At 37.3% G+C, this 13,810-nt stretch overlaps 1 protein-coding gene across 1 annotated transcript in view; it reads right to left on the bottom strand.

Annotated features, from left to right (window-relative positions):
- The window catches only part of THSD7B (thrombospondin type 1 domain containing 7B), a 717,619-nt gene that overhangs the window by 83,176 nt on the left and 620,633 nt on the right, over window positions 1–13,810 (bottom strand). The window contains exon 15 of the mRNA XM_040971516.1: window positions 8,426–8,559. Coding sequence (XP_040827450.1) covers window positions 8,426–8,559 — 134 coding nt within the window. The remainder of the gene's footprint in view (window positions 1–8,425; window positions 8,560–13,810) is intronic.

The raw sequence follows: 13,810 nt of genomic DNA, 5'->3' as shown, positions 1-13,810 counted from the left end.
TTCACTCAGAATTATCTTCTCTAGTGGAATCCATTTTGCCCCAAATGTTAGTTTCATTTCTTTGATGGTTGAATAACAGTCCTTTGTGTATATAAACACCTTTTCTTTATTCATCTGATGACAGTTTGGTTGATTTAAAATTTTGGCTCTTATCAACAGTGTTGCTATAAATATTTCCTACATCATTGTCTTGAGGTTTCTCTTATACTTTCTTACATCAACTTCATAGTCTCAAGTCTTAAATTTAGGTCTTTCATTTACCTGGAGTTGATTTTTTTCCATATGATACATGGTATGGATCTAATTTCACTCTCCTACATATATACATCTTCATTTGTTGAAGACATTGTCCTTACTCCAATGTCTGGTCTGAGCACTTTTTTCAAAACTCAGGCAGTCTTCTGTATGCAGGCTAATTTATTGGGCTTTATACTGCATTACACTGATCTAGGTATTGGAAAACCATGACATATGCCAGTAGCATGCTACATCGTGTGATTTTAAGTAAAGAATTGTGATGCCTCTAGCTTAATTATTCTTTTTCAAGATTGCTTTGGTATTCTGTGTATTTTGGATTCCCTATGAATTTGAGGATTGCGTTTTCTAATTCTATAAAAAAAAAACCACATTGGTGTTTTTATAGACATTACATCAAATTTGTAGATTAGACATTATTTTCAGTACTAATCTAGATATTAGTTTTTAGTATAGATATTTTAATGATGTTGATTTATCCAAGTCAGGAACAAGAAATATCATTCCATTTTTGTGTCCTTGATAGTATCTTTCCTCAAAATTTGATCATTTTCATTGTAGTGGTCTTTCACTTTTTTGGCACATTTATTCCTAAATATTTTATGTTGCTATTGTAAATGGCATTTATTTTTCTGTGAGTTCGAAAAAAAAAAAAATCAAGCCAGAAAAAGCTACTGTTTCAGCATGTTTAGGTGTTTATGTTGTAATAAACATACAACTCCATAAAGTTGGTTGATCCCTACTATGAGCTTATTAGCATAGTGTTTAGGTTTTTCCATGTACAGCATCGTGTCATCTGTAACCATGGATCATTTTTCTTTTCTTGTTTCTCCTCCCTCAAATGCTCTAGCTGAAGTCCCAGTAACATAGAAAGTACAAGTGAATAATATAGACATCATTGTCTGAGGGAAATACTCTCAGCTTTTCACTATTGGGATGGTATTGGTTGTTGGTCTGTGATATATGGCCTTCATAATTTTAACGAATGATTCTTGTATACCTAAATTTGTGAAATATTTTTATGATAAAAGGGTATTGAATCTTCTCAAATGCTTTCTCTATATCTATTAAAATGATCTTGTGGTTTTTGTTCATTTAATAGACATATAATTTATGATGGCTATTGATTTGTGAATGCCACATCACCCTTGCATTTTTGTTGCATATCCCACTTAATTATGACATAAATTTTTTTATATGGTTTTGGATTTGATTTGCAAATTTGCAGAATCTGTTATCTATGTTTACTGAGGCTTGTGGTCTTCTTTTCGTGTCCTATCTTTGTGTTTGTTATTAAAGTAATGCTAGCCATATGAAAACAATTTGGTAGAGTTCCATTCTATTCGGTATTTTGGATTACTGAAGTTACTTCCCTCTTTCAACATTTTGTAGAATTCAGTGGTAAAGCTATCATGTCCTGGACTGCCCCTTAAGTGGAAGACTTATGATTGCTACTTCAATCTTATTACTTTCTATGGGTCTATTTTTGTTGTCTGTCTTCTTGATTTAATCTTGGTAGTTTCTATGAATCAAGGATTTTATCCATTTCCTTTAGGTTTTTCTGTTTATTTGCATAAACTTCATCTTGGATCTTATGATCCTTTATTTTTCTGGGATATCAGTGATATTGTTTCCTGTATCATCTATAATTTTATTTACCTGAGTTTTTCTCACTATTTCCTTTGTTAGCCTGGCTAGAGGTTTATGTATTTTTCTTTGTTTTTCTTCCAAAAACAAACAACTTTTCTGCTTTGTTGATCTCTTTTTTAATCGTAATTTCATGTGTTTCTCTTTTGATCCTTTTCATTTCTTGCTTCCTACTGATTTTGAGTTTGACTTATTCATATATTTACTCTCTTCAAGATATATCTTTAGATCTTTGACTTGAGACTTTTTTTCTAATGTAAGTACTTACTTAATGCTGTAACCTTATGTGTTAAAATGACATTTGCCATTTTCCACAGGTTTTAATATTTTGTTTCATCTTATGTCAATAATATCCTAAACTTCCCTTTTAATTTCTCCAATGACCCTTGGTAATTCAGTAGCATTTTGTTTAATTTCGAAGTATTTGTGCATGCTTTTTGGTCTTTTTTTTCTTTTTTTTCTTTTTTTCTTTGTTACTGATTTCTAGTTTTATTCCTTCATGGTATGAGAAGGAACATGGTATGAGTTCAATCCTTTCAAATTTGCTGAGATTTTGTTTTTTGGGCTAGCATGTGGACTAATATTATATGACAATGAGAAATCTACTTTAAAGTCATTTTTTCAACACTTGTTAGTAAAGGCATACTGTGTGCAAGTCCCTTTTGCTCTGTGTTAGGATACTATATATATATATATATATATATATATATAGGGCATAATATATATATATATTAGTTACAAATCATTCATTTAGTGAATATTTTTGAGGACTTCTAATTATCATGTCTTTGTTGTAGCTACTATGGTAAAAAAAAAAGTGGCAGAAAAGAAAGAGAGAGAGAAAGAGAGAGAGAGAGGCATGGCCCCTAATATTTTGAATGTTTTCTTTAAGGGAAAATAATGAAGACGAAAATAAAAGTGACAATGCTGCTAAATAAATGAATGATGCCTTTGCTGATCTGCTAAGTCCAGATATAATATTTGGACAAGGGCTGACAAGGAAGATATGTGTCAGGAGCAGTGTACTAGAAAGCCTTTGCTAATCCCCAAACCATTCTACGCCAATGCATTATTTTGTAATCTGGGAGTTTATAAAAATACAAAGCCGGGGCAGGCTATGACCATTTGGCACAGTGGTTAAGATGCTGCTTGGGATACTTACATTCCATATATGAGTGTGTGAGTTTGAGTACTAGTTCTGTTTCTAATTCCAGCATTCTGCTACTATGCACCCTGGGAGGTAGCATATGATGGTTCAATTAACTGGATGTGTGCCATCCAACTCAGAGATCCTGATTGATTTTTAGACTCCTGGATTTGGCTTCGACCCAACCCTGGCTGCTGCAGGCATTTGCAGTAGTAAGTGGGAGATATACCTCTGTCTCTCTGCTTTTTATTAAAAGCTCTTAAAAACAATAAATAAAATTTAGAAAACAAAACATAAACGTCACAGAAATGCTTCCAAGGAACTAATCATATGGTGAAAATAAGACAAGTTTTATAACCTGAAAAACAAGATACTGTGTCAAGGATAGTGCAGATAGTTGATGTAAGTAACATCTCCTAATATACGGAGGCCTGGTAAAGCATCAGCTGTAGACTTTAATATTCCCTGTGGTAATAAGTCAGATTGGAAGGAAGGCCCATGGGATAGCTCACACGTCTGATGCTAGAAACACTGAAAACCTGGAATTTGCTTTCTTTCCTTCTTGCATGCTCTCAGCTGATGCTCTTTTATTATTTCACTAAGAAGAAAAAGCTAAGACTTTTGATTGATGCTATTCAGTGGACATATGCATTAGTGTCTGTTCACTCTGAATATGCCATAGAAGCCAAGTAAAGGACAATGCTAATAATAGTGGAGAAGGAAGGCATTACTCTAGAAGGACAAAGAACATGGGAGTTGACACAAACAGCAAATGTAAAATGGTAACTATCCTAGCCAACCTGAAAAAGCTGAATATGGAGTGCCCAAGGGACAGTTAAAAAAGGAATTCCATTGATACCACATTCTGCAATTGGTAGCACCAAAACTAGAAGATGAGGCTAAAGATAATGGTGTATTTACGAAAGCATGATTAAGGAGTTCTTAGGCCCTTAGCTCTCCAAGTGATTGCTGCCTGTAGTTGCTCTAGGTTATTGAAAGCTCATCATCTGGAGAAGATTACAGAAAAATCTGCTGATTTGAAACCATGCAGTATATGTAATAATGGTGACATCATATTGAGAATGGGGGTCAAGTAAAAATTTATGTTCTGAAAAGAATAACAAAATTTGGTGGCTCAGGCAACAAAAATTCAGTCTGTTATAATTTGGTAAGATAAAAAATCCAAAAATGGGTCAGTGCCAGGTGCCACATCAAGGTGGCAAGTGTCAGTAGAGGTCCCTTGCTAGGGGAGAATCTTTGTTCTTGCTTTCTTCAGGTCCCGGTGGCCACCGCAATTCCTTGGCTTATCTCTTCCCTCCACTTTCAAAGCTGGTAGAATTGCTTCTCCCTGTAGTCACATCTTCCTCTCTCACCTTTCCCTCTAGCATTAACAAATTGCATCCACCCAGGAAACCCAGGGAAATCTTCCTATTCCCATGATTGCTACTTTAATCACATCTGCTAAATTCCTTTTGCTGTGTGAGGCTATACTTTATAGGGATTAGGATGTGGACATGTTTGGGTCCTTGGTTCCACTGTGTAGCACTTCCTTATGGTTCCCCCAGTGCTGCTCTTAGGGGTACTTGTTTCACATCATCCTTACACACCCAAGGGTTGACATGGAATTTAGGATATTGCCTACATGTAGTCATGCTCCATATACCCTGTATCATCAATTTCCTTGCCCTCAGAACAATTTTCATTGAAATTCACTGCAAATCTGAACTAAGGCGTTGTTTGTGTTGGTTATTTCCACTTAGTGTCTCCAGACTTCATTACCTCTTGCATTCAGCTTAATAATATTTTACTATCATTACAGAAACAACTCTTACCATGCTCATTAGTGGATACCCCAGAACCCAATTCAATGGTCAGTTCTTATTTCAGGAAACTCAGAAGCTTTCGAAAGGTTTATTTTATCTATCTTGAAAAACTGCTTCCTGTTTTTCTTCGCATCTTTGCATTACTTTGTTAAGTTTGCTGGCTTTTTAAGGCTCATTCTTGGATTGTTCTCTTTATTCTAATCTGTGAGCAGTGATATTCTCTAGGACTCAATATTCTGTCAATATAAAGCACATGAGCCAATGATGGACAACAGATGTTGTCGTAAATCTCTCCTCTAAACTACCAACTGCAGTGCTTCAGATGGAATGCTAATATTTCAAATGAAATATATTCACAAATTAACCTATACTTTTCTGTCAAACCTGCTTCTATTATTCCCAAATCAACAAATCACATCATTATCCTTACCACTGCTCAGGCCATCAATGCTAACTACCATCTTTGATGCTTCTGTTTTTCCCTACTCCACAATCACCTTAGCAATAAATCTTTTGGCCTATTGTGAATGAGTTTTTTTTTTTCCGCCCCTTGGTGGACTCATGTGAACCCCCTTCCCTGAGACAGTACACAAAAGACATAATTTCCACCACTTCCTCAGGTCTTTTCCTTCCTTGGAACCCCTCTTGCCACCATGGCAGAGGGTCTGATTTTCTTCTCTTAAATTTCCTCGGATCTTTCCTCCCTTGGAGCCCCCTCCTGTCTCTACGGCAGGAACCCTATTTTTCCTTTTCCTATATAAATTTTGTTTGACAAACAGTTATCCACATGAAAATGCTTCTTTCATGTGAGAAAAGAAACTAGGTTGCTGCCATGTTTTGTGTCAAATTTTCTGCAACAATATTTTAAATGTTTACTATGTGTTAGAGCATCCAACATGATTTTTGTACTGGCACCAGTCAAAGGGGATATCTTATCATTTCTTTAACCAACCAGAATGACTTCCTCTTTAGACCCCCACTCCCTCTGGAATTTTCACTTTATTCAAATTGCTATCCAAATCTTTTCTACACCATCATCTTCAAAATAGTACCCCTCATCACTCCTAATTTTATTTTTCTTCTTTGTTATTTCCATAGCAAAGACATTCTGTTACACAGTATTTTTTTTATGTTTATATTTCTCTTATCTACTTAATTTAAGTTTGTTGAGGAGAAAAACCTTATTTGCTCATTCTTTAATCTCTTTTCCGTAGAATGGTATATGATACACAGAAGGCAAAAATTCATCAATAGTTTTAAAACTCACAAATTATTGTACTCAGTTAAGTCATGAAGATGACCTCTGATTTGGAGGCTTTTAAAAAGCAAACAGATAAGTCGTTTCATTAACTCTAATAAAGTCTTACTCTGAACACTCGTATTTTGGAAAGTCAACTGCCTAGGAGGTCAGTTTCACATATTTAGAAGTGGCCTCACACATAACCCATGCACACCTGGGTATGCACCAGCCTGCCCTGCCTTGACTGCTGTATCAAAACTGCCACAGAACAAGCAATGCCAAAAACAAGCACAAGCACCTATTTTTTTCCAATTCTGGAGCCAATTAATCCAAATCAAGATGTTGGACAGTTGATTTCTTCTGAGCCCTGCTTCCTTGATGTGTGTGTATGTGTGTGTGAGAGAGAGAGAGTGTGTGTGTGTGATTTCTCCCTGTGTCTTCACATGGTAGTAATATATTATCTTAAAACAATTCATTCTGTACTAATAATGCTAAGAGGCCTGAATGAGATGAGAATAAGACACACCATAACTCACTTATTTTTAACTTTACAAACTTTGTTGGTCAATGCATTTTCAAAATCGTAAGAAGATAAATGAGACAGGATTTTAAAAGTTACCTGTAATATTTATCATTTTGTCAATTCAAAATGCATAATGACAGAGAGGAGAGGATGTAGGAGATATTCCATTTGTTGATTTACTCCCCTAACTCCTTACAACATCAAGGGCTAGGCCGAGCTGAAGTCTAGAACCAAAACTCCATCCTGGTCTTCCAAATGGGTAGCTGGAACCAAAGTGTGACTGGAAGCAAAGGAGTTGAGACCAACATCTAGCTCCTTGACACGGGACTCAGACATCTCAAGCAATGCTTGACTCACTGTGCCACTGTATCTATCCCATTTTTTTTTTTTTCAAAAAAGAACAAAGTGTTTGCATTAGCAACCTTTTAAGTAGAAGATTCCCTGGGGGCAAAAGGAATTGGAGAAAAGGAAAGACTGTCCCTGTTTCCAGAATCTGGTCATTTACTTGAATTGGTGATGGCAAGTACTGTTGTAGCTCTCTCTTCCCCCATCCCTTCCAGTGACTTTGTAACATTGAGGAAGTCACAAATTATGAATATATACTAAGTTACCGAACAAAGCAAATCTCAATAATGTTGAATACTAATCAATGCACATAAACAGGTCATATTTTGGAAACTGACTTCTACCTAATAATAAACTCAATGGGTAGCGGTCTGTGTATAATAAATCTCTTACAATGATAAAACAAATTATGTAATTTTTTAAAAATGTGAATCCGTATTTAATTTTCAAAAAAATTGTTTGAAATGCAAAGACAGAGACAGAGAGATATTCCATGCCCTGATTGACTAGCCAAATGACTACAACAGTTTGGGATGGGCCAAGCTAAAAGCAGGAGCCAAAAACTCAATCAGAGCTTCCAAGGGGGGCACAGGGTCTCCTCACTTGCTCCTTCCCATAGGGCATGAGTAGTAAGCTGGAATGGGGAATGGAGACAGTGCTTGAATCTAAACCTTCTAATGACGTATGTTGGCATCCCAAGCAGAGGCTTGATGGTTTGTGCCAATTGCTTGCCCCCATATTTACATAAGCACATAGCTGGCTTTACAGTGTTTTGCTTCTTCTTGTATATTCTAATAATTGGGTATCAATATTTTAACTTTTGCTCACTTAGTCTCTGACAGCTATTACTTTATCCAAGTTTCATAGTTCATCTGTGAATACACCGTTTTGACAAACTCAAATCTAGTATTACCTTTGATGTTAGTGCTCTATCTATAATTACAAAACAAAAGACACTTTCTATGTGCTCTCTCATGAATTCCTCGTTATTCACTATTTCTTTTCAGACAAGTGCTCTGTTTTATATTTCAATGTACAGCTACTATTTATAGGTATTTTCAAATGCTAGTTACAAGATAATTGTGGATGTCAAATTGGACTTTTTCAATGGATTGATAGCTATTATGATACAGTCCTCAGCTATCTCAACCACACTGAAAAAAAGAGACTGACAACACAATCAAAAGTCTCCTAATTTGTTAACAATAACAGCCAGCAAACATTAGGTGGACCAAGATGCTGTAACTGCATTACCAAGAGATCTCCACTGAGTACATGGCAGGTCAAAGCACACTTGCATCCTCAAATGCTTCAAAGAATAAATAAAAAAAAGAAGCAAGAGTTTTTATCATCAAAATCAGTGCATCTGATGAGAGACTGTTTTTATTTTTAAAAAGCTCATGTTCTGCTATGCTCATTCCCCAAATCCCTCCATTGTCGCAGACCTGATTTTTCTAGTTTGCGTGCCTCCTCCACAGCGCAGGGATCTCAGCTCACTGTTGATTTTGCATGGAGACCAGTGTTCCACAACCCAGGAATATTGACTGCATTCACTGTAACATGGGACTGCCTCATGCACCTGTCAAGATTGAGAAAGAAAAAAAAATAATAATATGAAACTATCGACATTATCGAAAAATAGCCTACCTTTTAGTAATACCTGCTGAACATAAGCTGTGAACCTATCTTGCCCAAACAGCCAAATTACATCAGAATAAAGCAAGATATATTTGGCTTCTTCAAATTTATCGACTTGCTTAAAGAAGCTTACAGGGGAAATCAACTAAAATACAAAGGTATGCCTTCACAGAAGAGAACAAAGGACAGTCATTTCCTAGCGCTGAGAATAGAATTCCATTATCATTTCATTTCCTCAAAGAGCTCACACAGCCTCTATTAGGCGGTCTAGCTCTCAATTATATGGTATACTGTATTCTCAGATGTACTTTAATATGTCAATCGGAACAAATATATATGAGGAAAATTTACTCTTGAATATAAGGGTTTCTTAGAATAAGTAAGAAAAGTAATATTATTTGCACAGGAAATTTCTTTTTATGCTCCCAAATGATCAATGCTAACAGGCAATCACTTAGCCTCCTGGGCATTGTGGCTTCATATGAATTTAGCTATTTGTAAGATACAATCAGAGCTTAGCTGAGACACACACACACACAATAAAACACTGTTAGCCACAGTTAGTAGCTCTTCATAATTACTGACTATGAATATTTACAGTTTTACGACAAAAGAAGTGAGTACAGTAAAATTATTGTTAGGTTACTTCCTTTGCATTTGCTTATGGAGATTCTTTTCCCCCTTAAACTGTTTCTCAAAGGACAGTCAAATGAGTGTCTGCTTCTTTGAGGCTGCATTAAAAAGGCATTGCTTCTCTGTATAGAGCATAGCAGTCTCTCCAGGAAATTAAAAGAAAACCACTTCAGTGTACCACAGAACACTAAGAAGGCTCCGGGATAGTGATGTTGATGAAGGGTGGTTCAACGTATTCTCAGTATAGTGAATTACTGCTTCTCCTTTAAATCAGATTTTTTAAAAGTGCCAGTCCTTTCCTCTTTTGGCCTTTATAATTCCATGAAATTGTAAATGAGGACTAGACAGTGCTACCCAAACACAACCATTCTTGTACATTTTTATGAAATGCTAGGGAAAGCACTATGGGATGGGATCGTCAGAAAACTGATGATTGGAGCACTGTCAGCACGCTAGCCGGGGATCAAATGAGAAAAGGTGATTTGCAAGACTGCTTCTGAGACATCAGAAATGGTAGTTAGCCATGGGTGCTATTTTTGCTTTCTCATACAGGGCTCACTAGGAGAGGAAGAATCACAGAGTGTGTTTTGACAAAAGAAGGGAAAATAGAAGTAGAAGTGGACGTGAGGAAAGTCAGGGATTAAGTAATAGAAGAATCACACTTCATGCGGTGAATGCTGACAAGGTGGAGAGAAAAGGTCAGAAGGGGTCCCTACATTAGAATAAGAAGGCAATAACTTGTAACTGAGAGCAATCTACCAAAAAAAAATCCTCACAGAATACTTCCAGACAGGAGAAGAAGCTATAAAACAGAGCAGGCACTGGCCTTCTGGTGAACAGGTAAAATGAAACTGAAGGTCCAGCTGATCCACAGCTGCCATGAAAACTAGGATTCCACTGAAGCATTTTGGGTTTCATATGAGATGCGAGAAGGCATCCCTTTAAAAGAGTTTATTGTGGTGAGGTAAGCAGCTAGTTCAGGGTCCCAAGCTTGGAAACTCTCCATCATGTAGGTGTTCCCTCCTGTTCACCTGTGATGCTCAGCTATCATCACCTGGAACCTCAGAGAGGCGGTATTGCACTGCTGTGTAACCACTCCCCTCACAAGCCCCTAAAAAAGGCTCATGATAAGAAGGGGCTCACTCTCTTGGTTGTGTGCCTCCATTGCTCTGGCACTCTGACTCTTGGTCTCCCCAGCACCTGCTTGCTCTCTAGTTTCCCACAGACAGACACTAGGGACAGGTATCCCCTGAGCATGGCCCCTGTGTGTCCGGATTCCTCACTCTTGATTCACAGCTTTGGTGAGACAGTGAAGATAGCAATGTTAAGATGCTATGTATTTCTAATGTGTGCATTTCAAGAGTTCCAGCACAGATGAGGCCTAGCAATAATGGAATGTGCACAGAGAACTCAAGGAAAGGTGAATGTCTACAGCTTTGTAATTGTGTCCAGGTTATTCATTGCATGTCTCATAGGTTAACTTGTATCATTGGGGAAGCTGGGACATAGGTCTTCAGCTTAATGAATGGACTTCAGGGTAATGTCCATTTGTATTTCTTGGGGTTACAACTGTCTGGATTGCCATATGGATTTGTGATTTGCTACTTTCGGTGTGCCCTGCTATCACCAAGTTTCATTAATAAAACTCAATAAACTTTAGACATATCTGACATGATCTCATTCTTACCCCACAACAATATAAAAATATAATTAATTCTCTCCCACATTTCATGCATGAATTATTGAACAAATAGAGGCGATACCTTATTAGACCAGACCAGGATTTTGTTTTTGCTTTGTTTTGGTTTGATTTTTTTTTTTCAGAAAGTTTCAACACCAAGCAAAGGATACCATTCTATATTCTTTCCCAATGCAAAGCCCCAAATTCAGATTGAAAATGAAAAATCATTTTCAATTTAGATGGAAATATTTGAACACCTGATCACATAGTGGTCACTGCCTTTATTATTCAAATTCCAGTGATTTACACATGTTGCGCACAGGGACAGGCAACTGAAAGTTGGAGGGTGGGGAGGTCTGTACAAGAAGAGGTGGATGTTGTGCTGGGACTTCTAATTGATCAGGATGATATTCTGCCAGCTCTACCTTCAGATCAGAGAAGGTCTCCCCAAGAAACTGTTGAATTTATCTGGACAATAAGATGCTGGACTCTATGCTTGGTATATGTTTGCAACGAAAGAATCTTGACTTAATTTGAACTGTAATACTGCAACAAGGTGGAGGAATCCACCATGGGGGGAGGGCACGGGGAGGGGTTGGGGGAATCCTAGAGCCTATGAAATTGTGTCACATAATGCAATGTAATTAATTAAAAAAAAAGAGGTGGAGCCATACTCTTGAAGAACAGTGAAGAAAATGGTATCACTTTCTGGGGAAGAAAACATGTTCAACAAACTCATCATTGTGAACCTTCCTAAGTTCTTATCCTCTCACTACTTTAGCTCTTTTTCTCAGCCTTAAACATAATAAGCTCACCTTAGATTTCACACTTCATAATACTAGAAGAATATGCTCAGAGAAGCAATATTGTTGCTTTCCACACTGAGATATAACTCCAGTCCTAATCAAAGTCAGACATGCACCATCAGGGTTTGATTAAGCATCTGCCAGAAAAGAACTTGAAAGAGTCTTGAGCAAGGAGGGACTCTGCTTTCACGAAGTCTACATTTCCCAAGATAGAGATGAAGCTGTTGATAAGTATTTGTTGAAATGAAACTGACTTTTGTAGTGGTGCAGAGGTTGCTAAATGTCTCTCTGATAATTCTCCAGAGAAAAGATGTCCACTCAATGGATCAAGCAAGTATTTGACCAAATAAAAAGGACAATATAAAAGGAAGAAAATGAAAACAGCTTCTTTCTATTATTGAGCTTTGGTAGAGAATTGCAAACAACACAAACATAAAAAGTTTCTTGTTGATGATTTTGTAGAAAGGCAAGTCTATCCTCTAAGAACTGTGAGAACCACCTCCTCAAAGCCTTGGGCTATCAGGCCAGGAATTTTATTGAGAATCTCAAAAATATCCACAAAAGGCAAAAACACAGCAGGGCGTTCAGGGATAAAAATTAACTACCCAGGTGCCCAATTCCTTCTCCTGTCAGTCTTTTATAATCCAGCTATTTCATATTGCTGTTTATCTGGTACTTACTGTATTATTATAGTTTTATAATGGAAATGTGTTACGGAATAGACTTTATCAGGAAATCATATGAGTGTTCTGAAGGAGAGAAATGAGCCATGGGAAAATTAAATGAAAACCATTTCTAAATGGCACAAATTAGGAAGAAAATTATAGCGTTTAATGGGGCCATGGATGCTAAAAAATACCATGAAGAAACCTAAATCCTCAGAGAGAGGTAACATTTCATTTTCCTGGTAATGAATCCTATTTATTACTTTTTCATTGGAGAACTGTATTTTTATAATTTCGCCCATTCCAGAGTCATATTGCAAACTAATGCACTGAGTCTGTCTTTTAACATTTTGTTAAATAAGTCTCACCATTCAGGGTCATTGATCATTTCATTAAGTACTGCTCTCTGATAGCTTTCTCCAGCTGCAGACAGACTTTCCAGGCACAAACTCAGACATACACTTTCAGTGGAGGTCAGTGGCTATCAGCATTGCTTATCAAATCCCCAGGGCTCTAGGTCTGTTATCAAATAAAGGCATGACCATGAGAAAACAAAATCAAAGAAAACACAGGGCATCTGATTTTCCGTATCAACCAACACTTGGCTCAGTGAAAGTGCCAGGCATGGCACAAGAGACAAGATTTCAGGAATAAGCCCTCCATGCTGAGGACTGTCATCACTTAGTAAACCTTGGGAAGCGATTCAAAACCCATCCTGGCATCAGAGGCAAGGTTTGTCCCATTGGGATGAGGGAAGAAATTATCTCCACAAGCAGCAGGATCAACAAAGCACTGCGAATCTGCTTCTCTGAACAGGAGTTCTTAGCGGTAATTTGGCTCTGACAGCCAAGCATACTCATCCCTCAATTCAAACAACTTCCGTTCTATCAAGCCTTGCTCCATGTCTATGCATTATCTCATTCTTTATCCATGGCTTACTTTCGCCCCAGAGAATTTTCCAGGACTAAACTGTGACTCAATTTACCAAATTCTGACCCATTATGTTCTTTTATTTCCCAGAACCACTTGGACCATGGTAACTGTCAACGTGAGTTCAGATGGAGAAGTCTGGGGCCCTGGCTGCCTTTGGTCCCCCAGGTATCTTCACCAGCTTTTGTGCTGCACAGCAGTCCAAAAGATGTCCTCAGAACCCCTCAAGCTTCTGTTTGTGCATCTCTAGCTAAGAACCTTCATCAGTTATCAATATGCATAATGTGTTTCCAAGCTTGACATCAAAAAAGAAATCTTCAAATGAGCCTAATGAACACAAGGTGTTACTGACAAAGGTTCCTGACAAATAAGTTATTGCACTTTAAAGACAATAGAAAGCTCATTATAATATCAACTATGGCAGTTACATTTCCCATTTCCTAGACATTGTGTTTTCCAAACAGGCTTGGCAGACCC

Source organism: Ochotona curzoniae, unplaced genomic scaffold (genome assembly GCF_017591425.1).
Source record: "Ochotona curzoniae isolate NIBS_2020 unplaced genomic scaffold, NIBS_Ocur_1.0 contig_2210, whole genome shotgun sequence".
Lineage (NCBI taxonomy): Eukaryota > Metazoa > Chordata > Mammalia > Lagomorpha > Ochotonidae > Ochotona > Ochotona curzoniae.
This window is presented reverse-complemented; position numbering and strand designations above follow the sequence as displayed.